Here is a 21490-nt window from a genome sequence, read left to right as displayed (position 1 = left end):
ATTCCACCATTTATTTCACTTCTCTTTTCACATTTGTCCTGTGGCATAGCTATATGCACGTGAGTGTAAAGCTGGGGGAATGGTCATGTCAGACAGCAAATGCCTAGAAGAAATGCATCCTTAAAAGTATATTTACCGAGACAGTCTAGCATATTCCATAAAGGAGGTGGAAGACTCCTAATACAGAAGTCGATAGTCTCAATTTTTTAAAAATAGATCCCCTCTCTTAGAGCAAGCTTTCCTAAAGGATTTTCCTTAAAAACAAAATCTTTGTATGGAGTCATTGCCATAAATTGCAACTTAAAATGGCATAACCTCATAAGCCATCAAAGCATTAAAAGTCTTGGTCAAACAGATTTTGAGGATCTGCTCAAAAACTGCAGTAGAGAAGCTTCATGAAGTTCTCATTTCATGAGAGACCTGCATCTTGGTATCTTTATAGTCAATAAGAGTGACTTCAAGACAGGGTCTTTGAGGTCAATCTAGAGATACTGTATGAATAAGTGCGTGAAGGAGCAGAAGAACCCCAAAGCTATGAACTTGATTCTTCATTTAAAGTCATTTGCAGAGCCTTCTCTGACTCCATAGTATGTTATCTCATTTTTATGTATCTACATCCATAATATGCCTATGATCATCTTTGTTTTATTTTTGATCTTTGACTGCATTCTTTCACCAAAGGAAATTGGGATATGGGAATACTCAGTCAGAAAGTTATAATGTTGTCTGCTGTTGGTGACAATTAGAAGCCAATTCCTTCACAAAATGTAACAGCAGCAGCACTGGTTCACATGATCATAAGTTTCCCATACTCAGCACAGGTGGTTTGGACTTGGGAATACTTAGGGTAGTTATAATTTAGATGTTGCTGAAAACTTACAGTTGTTAAACCAGCTTGCCTTTTATGCTTCATTTCCATTTCATGCAATCATATGATTGATCTTTACCTTAGACTTTTGCTGATTATTTATATGGAAGCTATTTTTTTAAATCATATATCTGCAGTGGAACTATTGGCCTTTAAAAGCAAGGATCAGACACAGATGTCACTGCACTATCAGGGAAATGTGTAGGTGAAGGACATTATGGGACAGATGTTTGTTTCAGACTGTATCAGAGTTGAAATATGTCTTGGTTCATACCCTTGAACTGTTTTTGTGCTTCCCAAACTGCCCTGAAACTGGTAAGCATATTGGGTACATACAGATGTGCTTTAGCTTACAAATAAATATTAGTTCAAAATGCCATTTTGAAAGAAGACAAGTTACTGTAAAAGCTCTCGTTCTCTGTAATCCAGAATGTACATTTCTCAAGAGGACATCTGCTAGGGCCACAATATTCAACCCCTCAAAAATAGATAGTCTAAAGCTAAGATGAAAAGAACAATTAGTATTTCTGGCTTGGCCCTGAAGTTCACACAACCAGACTTGCCACAAAAGTCAACACAGGGATCACTGATTCCAGTTTGAACCACCGGCATATTATTTGAACAAGAGGATTTCACAAATCATTCTGAGGATACCAAAGCAAATTCCTTGTGGTGGGTTTAGTTGAAAGTCCAATTGAATGAATATAAGGATTTTTTTTTTTAAAGCAGGAAAGGGCTGGACTTGACCAATAAACTGAATTTGGCTGATTAGGCCTCCCTATTAAGACCCTAGCTGACCCGCACACACAATTCCCTGAAGGCCTGCCCTTTCAGAGTACAGCAATGAGCTGGCAGTGAAAACAGAGACCAGCATGTAGATGCCAAACATCCCAATTTTGTTGGGACACACCAGATTTATACCTCTAAGGCTGGCATTCTCCATTTCTGTGTGCATGGGGTCATAAAGCCTGCAGTCTGGTCTCTGAAAAGACACTGTTAAATTTCAAAGCGCTAGTCGGTTTTCTAATCACAGCAAGTGTTTCTTCCTTTCAACCAGGGCAGCAAAGAATATGTATTTTACTATGTGAGTCAAAGTCATTTTAAAAGTGTTTACATGTATTAACAACAGTGTGTGTATATGCATACATGGCATACATCTGGGAGACCATGAGTTCTAGTCTCGCCGAGGCACAAAGCCAGCTGGCTGATCTTGGACCAGTCTCTTTCTCTCAGCCCTAGGAAGGAGGCAAGGGCAAACCCCTTCTGAAAAACCTTGCCAAGAAAACTGCAGGGACTTGCCAGGCACTCTCCAAGCATTGGACACAATTGAACAGATTTTTTTTTTTAAAAAAGCATTTAATATTAGGTGAATTCAAATTATTTGCTTTAATGGCAGGAGACAGTGGGATGGGGAGTAATTCTAAGTATATGAAGAGTCTTCATATGAACTCTAATTTTATTTGATTTTTATTCTATCCTTTTTTGTCTTGGCCACCCTGGTTTTCAGGCCTGCACCCCCCAGAACCAAAGAGGTCATGTGCCTCTAATTTGTGTGTTTAAGACTTTCTTTGCAACCAAAAGGTCTTGGGTTCAAACTTGGCATCTACAAATAGGATTTGAAAAATATTCTTTTCTGAAACTTTTGAGAACCCTTCTTAGTTAGGGGACCCAGAATCGGCTACATGGACCAGTCATCTGATTTATAAGACAGCTTCCTTCATGGCAGTTAACAATCCTTACTTATTTCTTTATACCATTCAGGGCAGTCAGGATTGTAAAATACAGCATCTTTTCTATCTTTTTCTGGCTGAGTTGGAGCTTACAAGAGACTTTAGGAGTCTTGAACAGGGAATCAAAAACAAGGAGTTACAGAGGAGAAGGGAGGAAAAATTGGAGGCAAAGTGGCATGTTATCAAACCAAAAGGTGCCAGAGGTAGTCTGTCCTTGAACTCAAGTCATAGATGGTACAACGTTAAAGAACAACCATTTGTGGGAGGATTTTATCATGTTTTTGGATTATTATTATTTATTTTTATTTTTTTAAAAAAATCACAGCTTTTACCAAAGGTTTTAGTGAGATGGTCTCTTTCTCCATAGGTATGGAAACAGACAGCTGGGGTATATTTGTCTCCCTCCCTCCCTGAGCTTAAGAATTTAAATAATAAAATCCTATTTCTTTCTCTCCAGATTCATTGGCTGAATTAAAGGGAGCGGGGGTTTCTTTCCAACCTTTCTTAGCAAGAGAAAGGAAAATAATGGGGTAACAGCTCACATGGGAATAGTTCCTGGGCATTTTGTAGGAGGTGTTTGGAAGAGAAGAGGGGTGAATGACCATATGTGCACATCATCATGTCAATGTTACAATGTACCTGTGACAAAAGCCAAGACACAAATATATAATGGTGGCATTTGTGTGATGGCATCATGTGTGTGTTGTTATTTTGGCCTAATCATGGTTTTCTACGGAGGCTGCTGCTAAAGATTATTTTTTCACCCTTTCTTTCCACAGCTACTAGCTTCTCATGTTGCTTTCCTCAATGCTTCCTTCTTGGAAACTTATCTATCCTCCTTGTCTTTAAAATGAAATGAAGGCAGCTGACCATCAGACCCAAAAAACACATTATTTTTATCCCTTACCAACAGAAGCAAAACCAGGCAGTATGGTTAGCAACCCCAAAAACCTGGCACCAAATCTAGGTCAGCAATTAGCTGACTTGATAAAACAGATTTTGTTGTTGTTGTTTTCCCCTTAAACTGTTTATAGTTATCGCTGGCTGGAAAAGACGGCCATTGTGCTGGTTTTACTGCAGCGCTTGATGGCATCCACAGCAGGGGCCATATCTTGCTTTGCGTGGGGGAGCTAACTTTCTCTGCTGCACATACCGGGCAGCCAAATCTGTGTGGGCAGAAATCCCACCGCCAGCTCTGAGAGCAAGAACATCACTAAGAGCAGCGGCAGTTTAGATTAAAACGCAGAAGTTCAAGGAATGACCTCATCTGTTTGTTTTGCTAGAGAGGATTTGCAAGCCAGTGTGATCCTGTGAACTCCCTAGGTGATTCATGCCAAAACAAGCAGTCTACCTTACATCCTTCTACCATCGTTACCTTCAACAAGGCAATGTGTCACTTAGCCAGGGTTCTGTTCCAGGCAGCCACCCGGCCTAAAGCTGATAAGTGCAAGTCTTTCTGAAATCATGAGGCCGAACCTGGGCTCACGCTGTGTTAAATGCAGAGCTAGGCGATGTGGAGGACAAACTCCCATCAGCTCCCGGGGGAATAGCCAGAGACAGATGTTACGGAGGTTGAACTCCAAAAGCATCTGAAGGGTATCCGGTTGCTTTGTCCTGACTGGCTGTCTCAGTTGTCACCGTCGTTCATATCTGATCACTGATCTCATTTTTTCTGAATGAAGGCTGCCAGATAGAGGCACGCCCAACGGGTGTGGCCAGTGTTCCCTATGAATTTCAGGTGGAAGCAGGGGCCAATGCATGCACTTTGGCATCCCCTTTTGCTCATAAATTGGTCACCTTTACCCACTTTTAAATGATATTTTTAATTGAACATTTTAAAGGAAAAAGGGAAAGCAGAAGCAAAACAGAAGCAAGAAGAGAGAAAATAAAAAAGTAAATAAATCAGAGGTGTACAAGTATCACATTAGGTAAATTAAGAACACATTCTGAGAAGGTTAATTTAGTTCTACATATTTAAGAATTTCATGTCATTTTGAAAATGCAGATCATTATTAAAATTAAGTTGATTAATGAGAACCAATGACAGTTAACAGCACAGTATGAAGTTAAACTGAAAAATTACAGTCTTATTTAGTCAGTAAGAAATCTACCCTTATTTATAAAATGATCCATGACTTAAATAAATCTAGATTTCAGATGTGGTACAAACCCATGGGTAGAATTATAGTCCAAACATAGTTTCCATATTAAATTAAATTCAATTCTGTGTCAGATTTGTTTTTTAAATGTGAGGTTATTTTAGACAATAAAGCATGCTGTATTTGCTCTTCATCTGCTATAGGAATTGTATGTGCAGTATTTTCTAATTAGAAGTATAGGATATCCTAGAAGCTGTTAGCATGTACAAAGCTAATTCAGTATGCTTTGTAGAAATAAGTCTTAGTAATATTTAATAGCAAGATTGCAGGTTGGAAAGGAAATTCAACTTTTAGAATCTCTTTCATTCTATTATAAATCTTTCTCCAAAATTACTGGTCCTTGCAATGTTGCCATCAAATATGAGGACATGATCCAACTTGATAGTTATACTTCCCAGAGTTTTTAGAAAACATATTACCAACTTTAACAATCAATACTGGAGTGCAATTGCAATTATTTGCAATACATTTTATACCAGTTTTCTCTAAGTGTGATATCACTGTTAATTCTTTTTCTTCCACTGAAATTCCCACTGTTGCATATCAATTTTTTTGAATTCTGCATCCATTTAATCATACAATCTTTAACTTGTTCTGTTTCTGAATTATATTTCCTCAGCAACCTTAAGTAAGGCCCAGCAAGCGCTCCAAGTTTTGTATTACAGAGTTTTCACATTTAGTCAACTCTTGAAGTGTTCAGCCTTGTTTTTGTAATTTCTTTAGAATAATATTGCTTGTTTGAAGATATTGGAACTGGTCAGGTAGTTCTGACAATTCTGAAGAAAGTAAACCTATGCAACATAGCCCAGACAGCGACCATGGGCTGAAAAGAAAATGCCATTTGCAGGTTGTGTGAGAAACAATATGCTAGAATGTTAAACAAGGAAAATAAAACCTTGAGTAGTTTTAAATGCTCTGGCATCTATGGTTCCATTTATTTTGGCAAGAGAACTAGCCAGCAATACAACTAAGCAGACTGTCTATAAGATGGTAACCTAGAGAAGCTGATTAACTATTTTTGTGATGATTTGTAAACCGATTTAAGAGTCTGACAGCTATGTTATTATAGAATAGGGCTGTAGAAGTACTCTAGGCTCAGTTCCAAAACTGCTTTGAAGTATGAATGTAACACCTGTTTCTACCTCTTTAAACCAGTTGTGACTTTTCCAAACCATGTGATCCCAGGAAAAGATGCAGTTGCTTTAAAGAGTTGCAGATAAGTCTGTGATGCTGCACACTCCAAAGTCTCTTTCTGGAATTGAACCTGAAGCAATACACAGACTTACTAGAGAATACTTTAAGGGACAGGTAAGTTGTGAAAGAACTTAGGAAAACCTGAAATTGATTTTTTCTCCCTTGACCTACTCTGCTAAGTGTGCTTGTCACATAATGATTCTTATTAAATGAGGATTAATTAAGCAATTTTAACAGCTGTGTGTCTGTCTATCTATCTATCTATCTATCTATCTATCTATCTATCTATCTATCTGAGCAATATGCATTACAATTTCAGTATATATGTGTTAAGTTACCAGCAGATGTAATTGGATCAAACAAAAATAATGCGTCTTTACTAAAAGAGTTTAGATCACTTCAGGAATTGCATCTGAAAGAGCTCTTTCATTTCAAGTTTAATACAATGTATATTTATTGCAAACAATAATATACAAAAGGGTAAGTTTTACAGAGAACCAAAGGGATTTGCAAACAAAATGACTGAAAAACTGTTCTTTTATCTAAAATTTATCTTTTTGAAAGGACAAATTATTTAAGTTACAGAAATGCTTTCAAGAGATCTGCTTTTTTAATATAGAAGTAGAAAAGATACCATCTTATAAGAGTGCTTTAAGCTTTTCTTCTACTGAATTCCCTATAAAATAATTAACAAATATAACTTTTTAAAATAAAAAAGTTGGCTAACTTTTTCAAAAAGCAATACTTTAACTGTTTGGCCACAAGTTCGCCAGTGTTGCTTTTCCCTATTGTCCTCCCCAGTCAGGTGAAAGGCTGGTTGGGTGCATTGAGAGGCTCCCATCATCTACTGGTTCCTGTAGCATCCATTCATTTCTATGGCACTTTCAAGGGACAAATAAAAACCCTGTGGAAGTGTGCAAACCTCTTGATAATGAAGAGGGCCTGTCTTGTTGGTTTACATCCATTGTTGCTTTGCTTCGCTTGGCCAGAGCAAGCCTTAGCTCACACACACCGAAGGATGAAGAGGTGGAACCTTAAGGCGATAGGGTGGATTGGGCCTCTTTGGATTGCAATTTAGGGATTTTATTTATTGACTGGTTTTTTAAAATGTTTGTGCAAAATGAAATCCCTGCAAATCAGATAGCTGCATATAAAGGAGGGTTTGCTGGTTTGCTTTAACCTGGGGAATTTCTGACAAATGAAAGAGTGGTTTGCTCCACTCTTACCTTGTTTGCTCACCGTACTGCTATGTGAATTTAGTCAGATCCAAGTCATGAGTCCATAAGTATCCAGGCAGAGATGACTCAGTGATACACTACATTAGCAATGCTTTGTTTGTACAATGAGAAAAACAACACAAAAGCTTTCCAGTTTATTCTTACCAAAGAAATAGAAAAGAAAAGAAAAACAGAGGGGAGCAATGTATTTGTACAAACCTAAGACACGTTCTGAAGGAATAATAAAATACAAAAACAAAGACAGAGAGAGATAAATAAAGGGTTATTGATTTAGACCATAATTTAACAATTAGGCACCATATACCCTCTGAGTAAGATGCTGGTATTTCTGTTTACACTACAAGAATTTCTAATGTGGAAGGGGGGAAATGAAAAAAAAAACCTCTTGATTAAAAACATCTTTTTCACAAAATAAATATATATAATTTTTTAAAAAGAAAAAAAAACCCTACTGTCATCCATGAACCTTGCTAAAGCTGGTGTCCCTGTGTCATCCCCATCTCCTTCCCTTGCAAAGCTGGCCTCATGGAATAAAGAATTCTAGTTTTTCATGCAATTTGCAGGGAGGGCTCCTGGTTTTTTGAGTGACCGCATCTGTCTCACAAATGTTGGCCTGGTGTTGGAAGTTGAAGAAAAAGGGTCCAGGTAGGGAATGCTGGTTTCTGGCTTTATAACTTGGTGTTGGTAGTTGCAAATAAAATAATAATAATAATAATAACAATAATAATAATAATTAAAAAGCTTCAGACCTTTAAAACTGAGCTCTCTTCTTGGGAGTTCCATATTTTCCCTTGGCAGGGGGGAAAATAATTGTGCAAGTCTTTCGGAAGATATCACAGGGTTTTTCTTTAAGGCGTTCTGATTATGTTACTTTAAGGCTCAAGGTATTCTTGCTTTTTCTTTAATTTTTTCTCCCCAAACATATTTTATTTCCATGCTAGAAAAATAAAAGTCTCTTTCCAAATCCCCATAATCATGTTACTGGGCACTTTTTTCCTTCCTTTCCTTGACTTTTAATGTACACTTTTTACTCTCTACAAGTGAAAGACTGTTAACTAGAAAAATACCTCTGACAGCAGGGGAAAAGGCTAAGGCATACTCTTTTGCTAAGTGTTGTTCAACTGTCCAAAAAAAGAAAAGAGCATTTTTTAAAAAGTTTCTCTAAAAACAAGTACGTATAAATCCCATCATATTGGTAACAAATCATACACAGTACATACTAAAAAATATTTAAAATAGAGAATATTCCTCACAGAGGAATACTTTTGAGTTTATAATATTTTTTTTCATTTTTTGTTTTTAGTTATTGTTAAAAAATAATTAACAAGTCCATACCTATGCAAACTAAGCTGGCTGTTTGAAGAAGAAAATAAAAACTGCCTTCAAATCAAGGGATTTTTGTCCATCATGGAATGTTTCTTGACTGGTCAGTTTCAAAGGGGTGCTGTAGTGCACAATGCATTCTGGGATATCTTTTTTTCCGCTCTTCCATTCACTTTTAGCTTAAAAAATCATTTTATAAGTCTGGGGGATTGACGCCATCCTTCAGAACTTTATGGTCTGGTGAGCTGTGTATAGACTGGCTGTTCCCAGTGTTGTGGGCTGTGGGTCTGAGGAATGGAAGGAACCCCCGTAGTGTCTGCAATCGGGGTGTACATGGGCCTCTGGGTGGGGTTCATGTAGGTGAATGTAGAATAAAGGCTGGAACTCTGGCTGGCAGCATGGCTGTAGTAGGTATTGGAGCTCTGATGGTCTGTGTAGTCATACTGAGAGCGAGTGATGGTCGGGTAGGAGGACCCATAGTGCTGCAGGTTGAAGGAGCTGTAGCTGATCTGCTGAGGTGAATGCTGCTGCTGGTCAGTGTAATGGCTGGGACTAAGCTGCTCAGTCTTGATGTGTGTCCTCTGCTGGGGCTGCCCTGGTTCGCTACTCAGGGTGGTGAGTGTGTGCTGCTGCTGCTGCGGTGGCGGTGGGGGTTGTGGTTGAGCTTGGGAGGGTGGCTGTTGAGAAGGCGGTGGCTGCTGCTGCTGCTGCTTGGACATCCAGACATGTCCAGTGCCTGCTGGGGTAGCTGTGGTGCTACTGATCCCGTAGCTGCCTGTATAGGTGACTTGGCCAGGCTGGCCATGGGTGACTGGAACTCCTGGATGGCCATTGGGCGGGAGATACTGGTCAAACTCATTAACATCAAAAGTCTCAATGTTGGAGATGACATCGCTGCTGAGTTCCCCAATGTCCACGTCTCGGAAGTCAATGTGGGGTGGCTGTCTTCCTCCTTCTTGCACTGGGCGACCTTCCCGCTTTAGGTCCTGCTTACCAGGCTGGACATCTGTTTTAGGAGTGGTAGGAGGAGTAGGTGGCCCTTGAGATTGCCCTGGAAGGAATACAAAGGAGATAGTAGTCATTACAAAGGGAACAGGTGATCTTTGATGCTTTTGAAGTCAAATGGCAGGCAAGCCACCCCTGGGTCTATCTTTCCCTTCTAATAACAGGCACAGACAAAGGGCTATAAAGATCCCACCAGCAGCCATTTTTAATGAGCAAAAGTGTTGCATGACAGTGATAACTTAGCTAAAGGTTAACTGGCTGGATATGAAGGAAAGGAGAGGATAAAGAGCTTGCCAATAACAATATCATTCACTTGTTATTTTATTTAATTGTTGTACGCTGCCCAGAGTTGCTTTGTGTGAGATGGGCAGCTATATAAATGTGACAAAGAAAGAGAGAAAGAAAAAGAAAGAAAAAGAAGTACCATTGCAGATTGTTGCATGTTGCTGAAAACTAGTTGCTTTACAGGGCCACAACAACAGGTGTTTACAGAGGGTGGAAATACACTGAAAAGAGAGTTAAGATGAATGCTGTTGTTGGAATGGCAAAGCAAAGCAATGAAGCGGGTGTTGAAGTGTTGAAGTACTGCCTATGGCTATCTAATTCCTATGAGTGTGATGGGCAACGGTATTTGAAGGCCTGTCTTGTAGGTGCACACATCTGTACTTGCTTTGCACCAATAACTGTCTAGCTCCTGCTTTGTCTTTTCTTAGCAAACTGCTCCAGAGCAATAGGCTGTTAACTGGGCTATATAGTGACGCTCTTTCAGAAGACCTGCCCACATGGGATGATCTTCATCTTCTTCTACATGGAGTGGAAGATGGCACACTTACCAGAATGCTCTCCTGGTGAATGGACTTCACTCATGCTGGATGAAGACTGGGGTGAATCTGCCTGCAGGGCCTTGAAGATAGCATTAGGAGAGATGTGGGTCTGCTCAGCTCCTTCCTCTTGCTCAGCCTGCCCATTCTTGACTGACTTTCTCCTTCGTGGTTGGTACTTGTAGTCTGGGTGGTCTTTTTTATGTTGCACCCTCAGCCGCTCAGCCTCCTCCACAAATGGGCGTTTCTCGCTCTCATTCAATAACCTGAGCAAGCAAGCAAGAGCCATGGAGTACGTGAAGCTTCAGCTTTCTGATTGTATTACTTAGACCACCTTTGTTTTACTAGAAATTTGCTCTACACTCTGCTGCTGCGCAACCAGACCAGCAGCTGTCAGAAGCCCCAAACCGGGGTAGAATTAACTTCTGTTCACGCCCAGGATGAAACTCAAAATAAGTGCAAGGCAAAAAACCACCATAAAATGGCAGGCACCAGGCAAAGCAGCCTTCAGCATTCTGCTCTCCCCGCATCCCCCTCCTGCATAGAAGTAGACTGGAAGCTTCCCCAGAGCCTCTTGGCACTGTCAGGAAAAAAAGACCAAGGCCACTCCTTTCCTTACCCTCAGCAATTCTTGCAATCCCCTTGTGGCCCTACTCTCCCCCCAAAAAAGGAGGAGACCCAAGAGAGCAACCTGTCCTCCTTTCTCACCCCCCTCACATGCCTCAGACACACGCCCATAAGCAGCTTCTGCCACAAGCTCAGGTAACTGGATTCCTCTGGGCCAGTGTTGTCCAAACTTGGCCACTTTAAGATGAGTGGACTTCAACTCCCAGAATTCCCCAGCCAGCCATGCTGGCTGGGGAATTCTGGGAGTTGAAGTCCACTCATCTTAAAGTGGCCAAGTTTGGACAACACTGCTCTGGGCACTGGAGAATTAACATCTCAACTCACCCAAAGCTTTCTTCAGCCACAAATGTGGCTCCCTTGGCCTTTTTGCAAGTCACCAGCTTCTGCTTCAGCCAGGTGACTCACTTTCGCTTACCTCCTGCCTCCTCACCCCACGTTACTCTTGCTAGTCATCCCTCTAAGCCAACTCCTTATTGGCTGGCACTTGCTAACTTGTGCCAATCATCACACCCAAGATGTGCTATTCCTGTTTTTCTCCAGAGCAGGGCTTGAGTTGGGTCAGGGCTCAGCTTTGTCATTTGTTTTCAACAGCTAGGCCAAACAAGTATCTAAACAGAGAAGCATCACTGGGCATGTGCAAAGTGCTTTTCAGAGTATTCTTAATATATCTTAAGATGTATCTTTTTATATCCTTTTCGGGATATAAAAAATCAGGCTTGAAGTCTTGATCTCACCCTCTTCCTCTTTTTACTGAGATTCCACAAGGCTCTTCTCTAAAGCACCCCCATCTTCTCCCTCGTTGGCTTCTACTCTAACACAGGGTTAATGCATTTTATGTACACGCCACCCCCCGCCTTCCCTAAGCCGAAACAGGAATGGAAAAGGAGGGGAGGGCAAGATTTCGCCCCAGTTCCCCTCTTCCGCCTCTCGACTCGGAAGCGAGTCTCCCGCAGAGCCCAGCTTCATCTGTGCGCACAGGCTCGCCGCCTTCCTGCCAAGTTCCGGATTCTCGCCTGCCACCGGGCTGGAAACTTGGCCTCTGCTGCGCTCCCGCGCTCAAGCCATGCACGATTTCTGCCATTGCTCCTGCTGGCGCAGGAATCGGCGTCCCCGGGATCCTACAATGGGGCAGGCCGTGCCCAAAGGGGCGCCGAGCGAGCGAGCGAGCAATCCGCCGCCGCCGCTCCTTCCCCTCTCTCCCCCCGCCCTCGATGTCCCCCGCCCCTCCCGCGCTCGGCCAGCCGAGCCTGCCAGGCTTCGCGCCCTTTCCTGGGAGCAGCCCGGAGCCGCTTCCTCCCCAGCCCGCTTTCACCCGCCCGGGCGCCCGAGGCGGGCTTTCCCTTTACCTCCAGAGCTTCCCCAGCGTCTTGCTCAGCTCCGCGTTGTGCAGGTGCGGGTACTGGTCCGCGAGCTTCCTCCGAGCCGCCTGAGCCCACACCATAAAAGCGTTCATGGGGCGCTTGACGTGGGGCTTGTTCTTACTGGATCCGTTCACCCGGACGGGCATGGGCACCAGGGTCCAGTCGTAGCCCTTGAGGACCTGGCTGACGGCTTCTCGGATGCACACCGGGAACTTGTCCTCGTCGCTCTCTTTCTTCAGGTCCTGGTCGTTTTTGGGGAAGGTGTTCTCTTGGGGTCTCGTGTTCTCGGTGTCCGATCCGGAGCCCGAAGGGCAAGGAGACCCCGCGGAATCCTCCGACATGGTCGGGCTGGGAGCGCCAGACAGACACTTTTCCTGCTCTTCGGTCATCTTCATGAAGGGGTCGAGGAGATTCATGCGAGAAAACGGCGAAGCCAAAATATGGGGGGAAATGAAAATCGAGGCGGAGGGGTGGAAGAGGCGGGGGAGGAGAGCGGGGAGGGGGTTAAACAATCAGAAAGAGCGACGTCTTTTTAGACAGCTGGAAAAGGAGGCAAGAAAAAGTTTGCACGCGCCAATGCAAAACGACACGCGCGCGAAGAGCTACGGCTTTGCAGAAACTCGGGTCGCGGGCGCGTTGCGAAGTCGCCGCTGCAGAAAGCTTGTCTCAAGAAACAGACATGTGGACAACTGCTGATCCGTTCGCGGACGATGAAAGCGGAGCTGGTGGGACGGCAAGTGAAGTTGAACGGGGTGGAGATTTTTTTCACCCCTTTCGAAAGAAGGGGACGAATTCCTCGGCTTGGGGGAGGGGGCGCGAAAAAAGTTTGAAGGCTCCCCAAATCACCAAGTTAGTATCAACCTCAGCTCTCCTAACGCTCACTCCAGCTCTCTTTAATAAATACTCTCGTCTGCTATTTCACCTTAGAAACGCCAATGGCAGACCTGCCTCAGAAGGGCTGGCACACTGTTGATTGGCTGAAAAAGTTTTTTCCTCCCTCCTGAAAGGGAGGGGGCGCTTAGGCGAAGGGAGGGGGGGAAGAGAGAGAAAGTTCGTCGCACGCTGCAGTTGGGTCTTTGTACTTCCAACTGTTGCGATAGTAATAATACCTCCGAGTAAATTTCTCCTTTTTTTTCCTCTATTGATACATGCAGATTTCTGTGGTTGCTTGGAGAGTGAAGAAAGGGCAAGAAATCTCTAGCAGAAGCATCATCTCGGCTAAAACGGCGCAGCAAACCAGTCCCTCGCTTGGTCGGAGAAAGAACTTAGTTCTTCTCTGTCTCTCACTCTCCTCCTCCTCCTCCTCCTCCTCCTCCTCTTCTTCCTCCTCCTCCTCCTCCTCTTCCCCCCGCCTTCGAAGCCAGTGTTTTGTGACTCACCTCTCCTATGGGAGGGTTTTGTTTTGATTTTGCTCATCTTAATACTTCACTCGTGCTCAAAAGTTTCAAGACGAAGGAGGCGACGCGCTAAGCTGTCGTTCACGGGACAGGAAGGTTTATGGGGGGGGGGGTGGATGGAGAGAGGAAAATCGAAGCTGGATACTTCTTCAGTAATGTGACGTTTTTCTAGTCTATGTATTTGGAATAACCTTCTTAAACAAACGGTTATCATTTAAAGCCTCCTTCTATCCCGTTTTGTGCAAGTTAAAGGCCTGGGATTTTTTAAAATCAGTGTGTTTAAATGGCAGCCCGACCTTCCCTAAACTATGTTATCAAAATGTTCTCTTATAGAAGCATATATGACTAATTTCTCAATCAAGTTGTGTTAAGCATTTGTAAAGTAAAAATCAGGTATATCTAGGTTAGACTTCTCACTTGGGAATTAACCTTCCTTTGGATACAGTAAGGCTGACTGGAACCACACGCAGCGCGGACTACACGCTTTTAGGAAATGGGAACATAGTATTGTTAGGAAGCGGGATATATCCTAATCAGAGCAGTAGGTTTTTCTTTAAGCTAAATTCTTTCTATTAAAGATCTGAGTTTACTTGTTTGGTTTATTGACAAACTTCAGGCCATACTCATACTACTCTGTCTCATACTCTTCCCACTCATTTCCTTCGATAAGAGAGGCGAACAATTTTACTAAATTAGTTTTAAAGCGACGATTTCAGAGATTCCTACTGAATGGATATCTCCAGTGCGTGAGTTTGTGTGCTTTTAAAATCTGGGGCTAATCCCGGGAATCTCAGGTCCTTTTTAATGTTTAGGGTGGGCAGTGATTCCCGTTCCTTTTTCTTCTATAATTAATTGAGGCAGAAAAGGAAAGGTATGCCACTGAACAGCCGATTAAGTTGTCAGTGCAGTTGTTCGGGAAAGTGAGGCGGAAGAGTAAAACCGAGCAATCTGGCCTTGCAAAGAAAGAAACCGGGCGCACTTGGTGATGGATTGGCCTCTTGATATAATCGCCCCTTCATCTAGGCTGGAAAGACAACGTGGGCATCCTCCGCGCACGCACCGTCTCTCTTAGCAATTAGGGAGCCCGTCGGCGGTGGGCGCTTCCCGCATTGTAAACTCTTTAAATCATTAGCTGTCATGTTGCCTTGCCTGGGAGGACAGACGCCTTTCCTTGGCTTGGCTTGGCTTGGCTTGGCTTGCGCTTTTTCCACTCTCCTTTCAGTCTCGTTTCTTTTCTTGGAATTTAACAGTTATTTCTATATAAACAAATCACCTTTGCAGTAGATAAAAGTGTAATTCCCACTTCCATCCAGAGGGGGCGCCATAGGCTCAGAAACTAACCGCCCCGGTGCTCAAGTTAGATATTTCTTGAAGGTGGTTAAAACGCGCGCGCATGCACATTCATACGCACGCAGAGCACCCTCCCCCCGCCCCCGCGCACACTAAAACACGGATTAAGTCTCTGGCGATTTCATCAGTCAGACTTCAATCTCATATATTTTCCCTTGCCCACTTTGCGATTCAAGGATGAAGTTAAACTAGCCTGCGGATGAAATTGCGTTAAAGTCAATGAAAGTGATAAACGTATCAAAGGGCTATAGAAACACAGGGCAGCTCTTGTTTTAAAAGAGATTTACGAAGGTGGCGGTGGTGGTGGTGCGGAGAGCAGACCTTCGCCTCGCTCTGAGTACTTCAATTCACCTCTCCCCGTCCACCTCCCAGAATTTTCCCAGATGTGCAACAACTGCTTCTTTTGCATGGCATCCATTTACCCTGAGCCCATCTTGCATTTAAGGCTTCAATATCTTTATTGCACACGGTCGCACAATCGCGCATCAGTAAGAAAAGTAGGAGACACGCGGGGTCCCCGGAGGAGGCAGTCATTTTTACCTCGGAGTAAGTGTCACTGAAGAAACTGGGGAAATGATTCTGAGGAGACGTGGTGCAATACTAAGGTGGAAAAAGTATGGCTGACCTCAGTGGGTCTTACCTCTAGATTAGATGAGTTGGGGTGGGGTACCACACAGACATGTGTCCCTGTCCAAGTTATTTGAAGGGAAGCCACTTTTCAAATCCAATCCCTCCCTGTTGCTAAAAGATGCTCTATTCACACACACACACACACACACACACACACACCCCGCTTCCCCAATGCGCAAGGCGAGGTGGAGGGTGAAAGGGGTACGCGCAGTCCTCTCCCCCGAATCCCGAGAGAAGAGGACGAAGGAAGCGACCGCATCGCCGCCCTGAGTGAGAACGGGCGGAGCATCTGTGTGCCCGCAGTTTGCCTGCGGACCCTGGGCAGCTTCTCCCAGCCTGAGCCAACCCGGGGACCGAGCGCATCAAGGGCATTTCAGCAGGACGTTTCTTAGGAGGGATGCGCGGTTTCGAGACACAGCCGTCCAAGCTGAGATTGCCCCGGTTTAGCCCATACGCCTCAGACTGCAGGGGTTGGTTTCTTAGGTGTATTTAAACAAAGACACCCCCCCCCAAAGGAATAGATTCACACGATCATATGATTACAGTATCATAATTCCCACTGCAATATGATCATCATCAACATCAGCACAAGGACAAATGAAAGAGATTGCCCTGTTTTGGGTTTGTTTTCGTCCAGTCCGCTTTTTGATCTGCGCTCCGCTCTTCGCTTAATGTCCAAACTGGGGCGAGAGTTTACCTAAACTTCGAGTAAAAAAAAAGCCAGAGTTCCCCGTAGCACAGGGCTGCTCCTTGCAAATGCGGCCAGCGTTGATATCGCGGCCTTTCTGATGAATCCCCGCACCCCGGAGCTCCGACTTCCAATTGTGTTCATCGGAACTTGGTTTCTCCTCTTTCCTCCTCCCCTATAGCTTTTGTGCTACTAGATCATTCCCAAAGGTCACTTGTATTTAAGAGAATCTGTGCTTTTTATCTCACAACGGACTGCATGCACCTAATATCTGATTGGAAATTCTACGTGGAAAAAATGTTTTAAAAGGAAGGAGGTTCAGAATGTAAATTCTGGATCCGTTCCCTTAACCATCATCCCAGTATAGCAGCCTCTCTCTCCCCTTCAACGTCTTTAACAATAATTAACGGGGGAGGGGGGGGAGCGAGTTAACAGATCAATGAGGAGGTAGCCGACTAAAGGGGGAAGATTTCGCAAGAAAAAAAACTTGAAGTGAATCTAAAGCTTTGTAGAAGATAATATATTCTTTCCCTTTGCAACACTTAACAGTACATTTCACTCCCTAGTTCAGAGGGAAACAAATGATTTATTTGGCACCATATTTGCCAGCAATTAGTTATTACATTCGGTTTAAATCTCAGTCCTAAATGCGAGTGGAAACTAAGAGAGGCTGTCTTCTTTGTTACGAGTTTGGGGCACAAACACTTTCCTTTAACGGAGAAGATGGTTATGAGACTAGAAGCAGGAATTATTGTTCAGGGCTTCTTCGGCCGGGCAAAAACCTTCACTTCTGTCGAATTAAAAACATTTCTTTCTTCTTCCCCCAACCTCCGGAAAACAAAGGGAAAAATATATATATATCTGCAGACCTTGTCGAAAATTAAGAGATCGGAAAAAATAGGTGGTTTTGCACGTTTATGCCGAATAGGAAGGAATAAACAAAAACAAATTGTTTCGTTGGATGACGTTCATGAGAAGCTAAGTTCAACTTTCGTTCTAAAATATCATCTGCCCCAAAGCGGAAACAGCATTCTCCATCCCTGTCAATGGATCTATATCTCTGCCTACCTATAAACATCATTTACATAAGATTGAGGAATAATAATAATAATAATAATAATAATAATAATAATAATAATAATAATAATAATAATAGGTGTTGTTGATGATAATCATACCCTATAGCAATTCGATACATACAGAAGTCATATGGACCGTGGCATTATCAATGCTTTATGTTAGGTTTTCCGATAGGTGCAGAGATTGATTTCAACCGCTGTCGTCTTTTTATTCTCCCACCTTTATTCCTATGTTTTAAAGCCACACTGGAAATAAGCGAATAATATCAAGACTTTTCAAAGTAGTTGCATTTTCAAAAGAGCGGGACAGGGGAAACGGGGGGGGGGGCTTATTTCTACCCTAAACTCTTTGGAGTGCTCCTCTGTTGCGCTACTGGAAGTCGAGAGGGACGGTGAGGACTGGTTTGGGGTGCCAATAAGGCGAGGGAATGTCCGAGAGCGCGCGGGTTGCCGTCGCCGGAGGCAAACCCGCCACCCTCTTGCTGGTCCCTCCGAAATGCTGAGGGTTCGCACACCGGGCAACGTTACGAGCTCGTTTCGGGAGTTACTTGTAGAGTTTGCAAGTCCAGTAACCCGCTCCCCTCCCCTCTCCCCCCCCCCCCGGTCGTCTTTCTCGCGATTTCTAGAAAGCCCCTTTGTAACGCGTCTCGCTCTTTCCCCGGGGCGAGCCTTAGGCGCGCTGAACATTCGGGCCCCTAAGCTGCTGTTTGCAAAGCGTGATGTCACCCGCAAACCTGCGGTGACGAAGCGGCGAGAAGGTTTGAAGCAAACCAGAGTCAGCCGGCCGGCCGGCGCTGAGGGGGAAAAAAAAAGCGTGAAGGAGAGAGGCGCGAAGTCTTGGGGAAAGTTCTTGGCGGTGCGGTGCCGGTGGGGAGCAGGGGGCTCTCTAAGCCGCCGTGGAATGAAACCCGATTTCTCTAACTACCGTAATGGCCACTGCTCTCGAGGCATCAAAGGCAACAGCCCCGCCACCCCCTGTTTTAGAGGCGCACTGGAAGCGGTTTTGAAACACAGGCTCGCACAGGGCCAACACGTAATGGGGAAAGGACCCTGGGTTCTGCTTTATGCAAATCTCGCCTAACTAATGCATTCCACGACCACCGCTACCACTCGCACAAAAAAACAGATCAGGGATAAGATTATACCGTTTTATTCCCTTCAGTGTTTCTGAAGCATGCAAATCCAGTTTTAAACAAAATATATGATGGGGATGATATTTTTTTTGTTTGTTTGTGGAAAAGCCCACCTTTAATCTTTTCAATTGCTTTTAGGAAAGGCATTTTACCCATGTCGTATCTCTTTATAACGTTTTATTTATCCCACCCACCTTACCCCAGGGAAGGACCTGAAAATAGGCTGGATAGAAATCTAAAGGCTGTGATTTAGTTGTGCACAGAGGAAACTTTTTTAATGTTTCCATGAAGGGGATGTTACTATTTCTATAGGATACTTTTGCTTGTTCAAAATTCAGAAGGTCACAGAAGAGGGATATCTTGATCTCATCCTATTATGTACATCCTAATCTCCCTCGCTCCCTTGTATGAAAAGTGACAGGCATTTGTCCCAGATTCTCTGAAAAACAGGCAATAGCTAAAACCTTTCTTGAAACTGAGGAACCACATTTATGCCTTTCAAAGTTGACACCACTGTAACCAGAATTGACTCCAGCTTTAGCAGAAGCTGGCAAGAAGCTCAGCATAATTGCCAGCCATTGGAGAGATAGACAGCGGGAGCCAGTTCTATTTATGCTTTATTTTAGTGAAGAAAACTTGGCTAGCTGGTGTTGCTAGAGTTGTAGAAATTACCTACCGTGGTACTGTTTCTTTTTATGAGATTCTGCCCATCCTTTGTTTGGCTGAGGGTTCCACTGCTTCAGATGGAGTCACTTCCTTAAGCTCAATTCTAGTTAATCAAAAAGATAAAGATGCCCTCAAGTCAGACTTGACATCTGGTGACTGCTGCCGAAAGTTATAGATTAATTGGGGGGGGGGAATCAAAGGCTGGCCAACGAGAATCTGAAATCAATTGTTGATCTCTGGATGATGAGCAGTCAGCTGCCAAGAGTTTCTGACTACCAACAGTTTAACATTTACTAGTTAATTGGAAGTCACTGTTATTTAACTGTAGTAGAAATTATTTTAAAATTGATATTTTGAAAAAGGCATTGCAATGCCCTATGTTCAGCATTATCTCTTACTCTTGGTGCTTCTCTTTCTCCCTTTTTTTTAATGGTTGCTTTTGACCAGGTCTTGCTTTAATAGTCATTTTGAGAGTTTAGAGTTCAAATCCTGAACCAAGATAAATAATCTCTTTGGCCATTGTCTGTGCAAGTAGCCTATTGGTGGAGTAGAGTGAGTCACTGACTCTTCTGCCCTCCATTATTAGGGTTGGTTGCACAGTCAGCCAGATGTCTAGATTGGATTTGGTATTTTTATCCACCTATCGAGTATTATTATTGTTATTGTTATTATTAAAATTACTGTCTGCCCAACTCCAGTGGGCCACCTGGAGTTTTTCATATGGTTTTGATTAATGGGTTAGTGATTAGGTGCTAATAAGAAACACTGCAGATCCCCAAATCCACAATTCTGTTCACCTCTGACTTAAACGTCAGCTTACAAGTTCTACTATACAGAGTGTTTGTTTCCCACCCATTATGGGTACTTGTCCTGCAAGGGCCTAAAAGTATTGTTCAGTTATAATATCCATGATCACAAGTGATGCAATTGTGGGTGGGCAAAGGAGTGTTTTTGTTTGTTTTGCATTTTGGCGCAGAAGTTAGAAAGCAGCAATTTATGGTTACCTGATATGGATATAAAGATATAGATATTTCGATGTCAGGCTCGGGCGACAAGCCAGTCAGTAAATTCCTGTTGCAACCAATGGATCAACATTTGGTTGATCTGAAAAAGGGGACCCTGGACGTGTGGGAAAATGCTAGGAAGTGTGTGTGTGTGTGTGTGTGTGTGTGTATCTCCAATAAATATTATTTATGAACATAAGAAAATTAACAAAGTGGAATAATTTAGGATTTTGAAAAGAGAAAGGTCTTATAGAGGCAAGTTATTCTATAAGAAATTCTAGTCTGCAACAATTAAAACAGGTAAAAGCCTACTTATGGAAATTATTTCTTTGATGCATTTTTTTAGCCATTTTGGCAATTTAAGACATGAAAAGATTAAGAAAGACTTTTGCATTCTAATGATTTCACTAAGATGATGAATCTCATGCTAAACCTTTTACTACTGCTGCACTGAAAGACATTTAAATATGGATTGGATCATAATTACAATTTCCAACAATTTATAACCCCATAAAAATTGTACTTCCAAAAGCCTGATCCTCTCATTATCTTTTTCTGTGTTCATTTTTAGAGATATAAATGAGGTTATAGTTGCTCTTATGTGGACCTATAATGACATACAAAGAAAGCAAGATGTTTTATGTCTCTTGATCTTACACATTTAGAGAAAAAAGTAACAATCCTTGATTTATTCTTTAAAAAGCACCACTTTATATTGGCCTCTCCCAATATGCTAATCTCCAAAATCCCCAGCTGTGTTGGGAAGTCTGCTTTCTATGCACACTATCAATCCCCCAAATTATTCTACTCTTTGTTCTTGTTATATCTAATAAATGTATTTTGTAATATATTAAATAAGAATTTTTTTTAAAGAACCCTCTTTTTTAAAATTAAGAGTTAAATTTAATTACAGGATATAGTCACACATTTAGTAATGTATTTGCAGAATGGCTCCTGTCTCTCTTCCGCAATACCACAGTAGTAGCTACCAGCCTGATTTGTACTTCTGCAAAAAGGTGATTTTGAGATATTAAAAGAACCCCACAACATAGCTAGTTTAAAAGAAACAACTTCACTATTTACCGGTAAACAGCCTACTGCCTTGTATTTAAGTGGTATATCTTGATAGATTTAGGAAATAACCCTGTATTTGCTTACCTGGGAGAAATCTCCATTGAACTCTGTAGGAATTACTTTTGAGTAGATATACTTATGTT

The 21490-nt window shown here is 42.7% G+C and overlaps 1 protein-coding gene across 1 annotated transcript; it reads right to left on the bottom strand.

Moving 5' to 3' along the window:
• Positions 1-6377: 6377 nt before the first annotated feature.
• Positions 6378-13454, bottom strand: SOX9 (SRY-box transcription factor 9). Its single transcript, XM_088138332.1, has 3 exons — positions 12312-13454; positions 10351-10604; positions 6378-9563 (listed from the first exon to the last, which is right to left on the bottom strand). The coding sequence occupies exons 1-3, from the start codon at positions 12740-12742 to the stop codon at positions 8743-8745; spliced, it is 1506 nt and encodes a 501-aa protein (XP_087994458.1). The 5' UTR covers positions 12743-13454; the 3' UTR covers positions 6378-8742.
• Positions 13455-21490: the final 8036 nt, after the last annotated feature.

Source organism: Python bivittatus, unplaced genomic scaffold (assembly GCF_059951505.1).
Source record: "Python bivittatus isolate LINGU-HERP-01145 unplaced genomic scaffold, Pbiv_v1 ctg000220_np1212, whole genome shotgun sequence".
Lineage (NCBI taxonomy): Eukaryota > Metazoa > Chordata > Lepidosauria > Squamata > Pythonidae > Python > Python bivittatus.
Note: the sequence above shows the minus strand (reverse complement) of the source record. Positions and strands in the feature narration are given on the sequence as shown.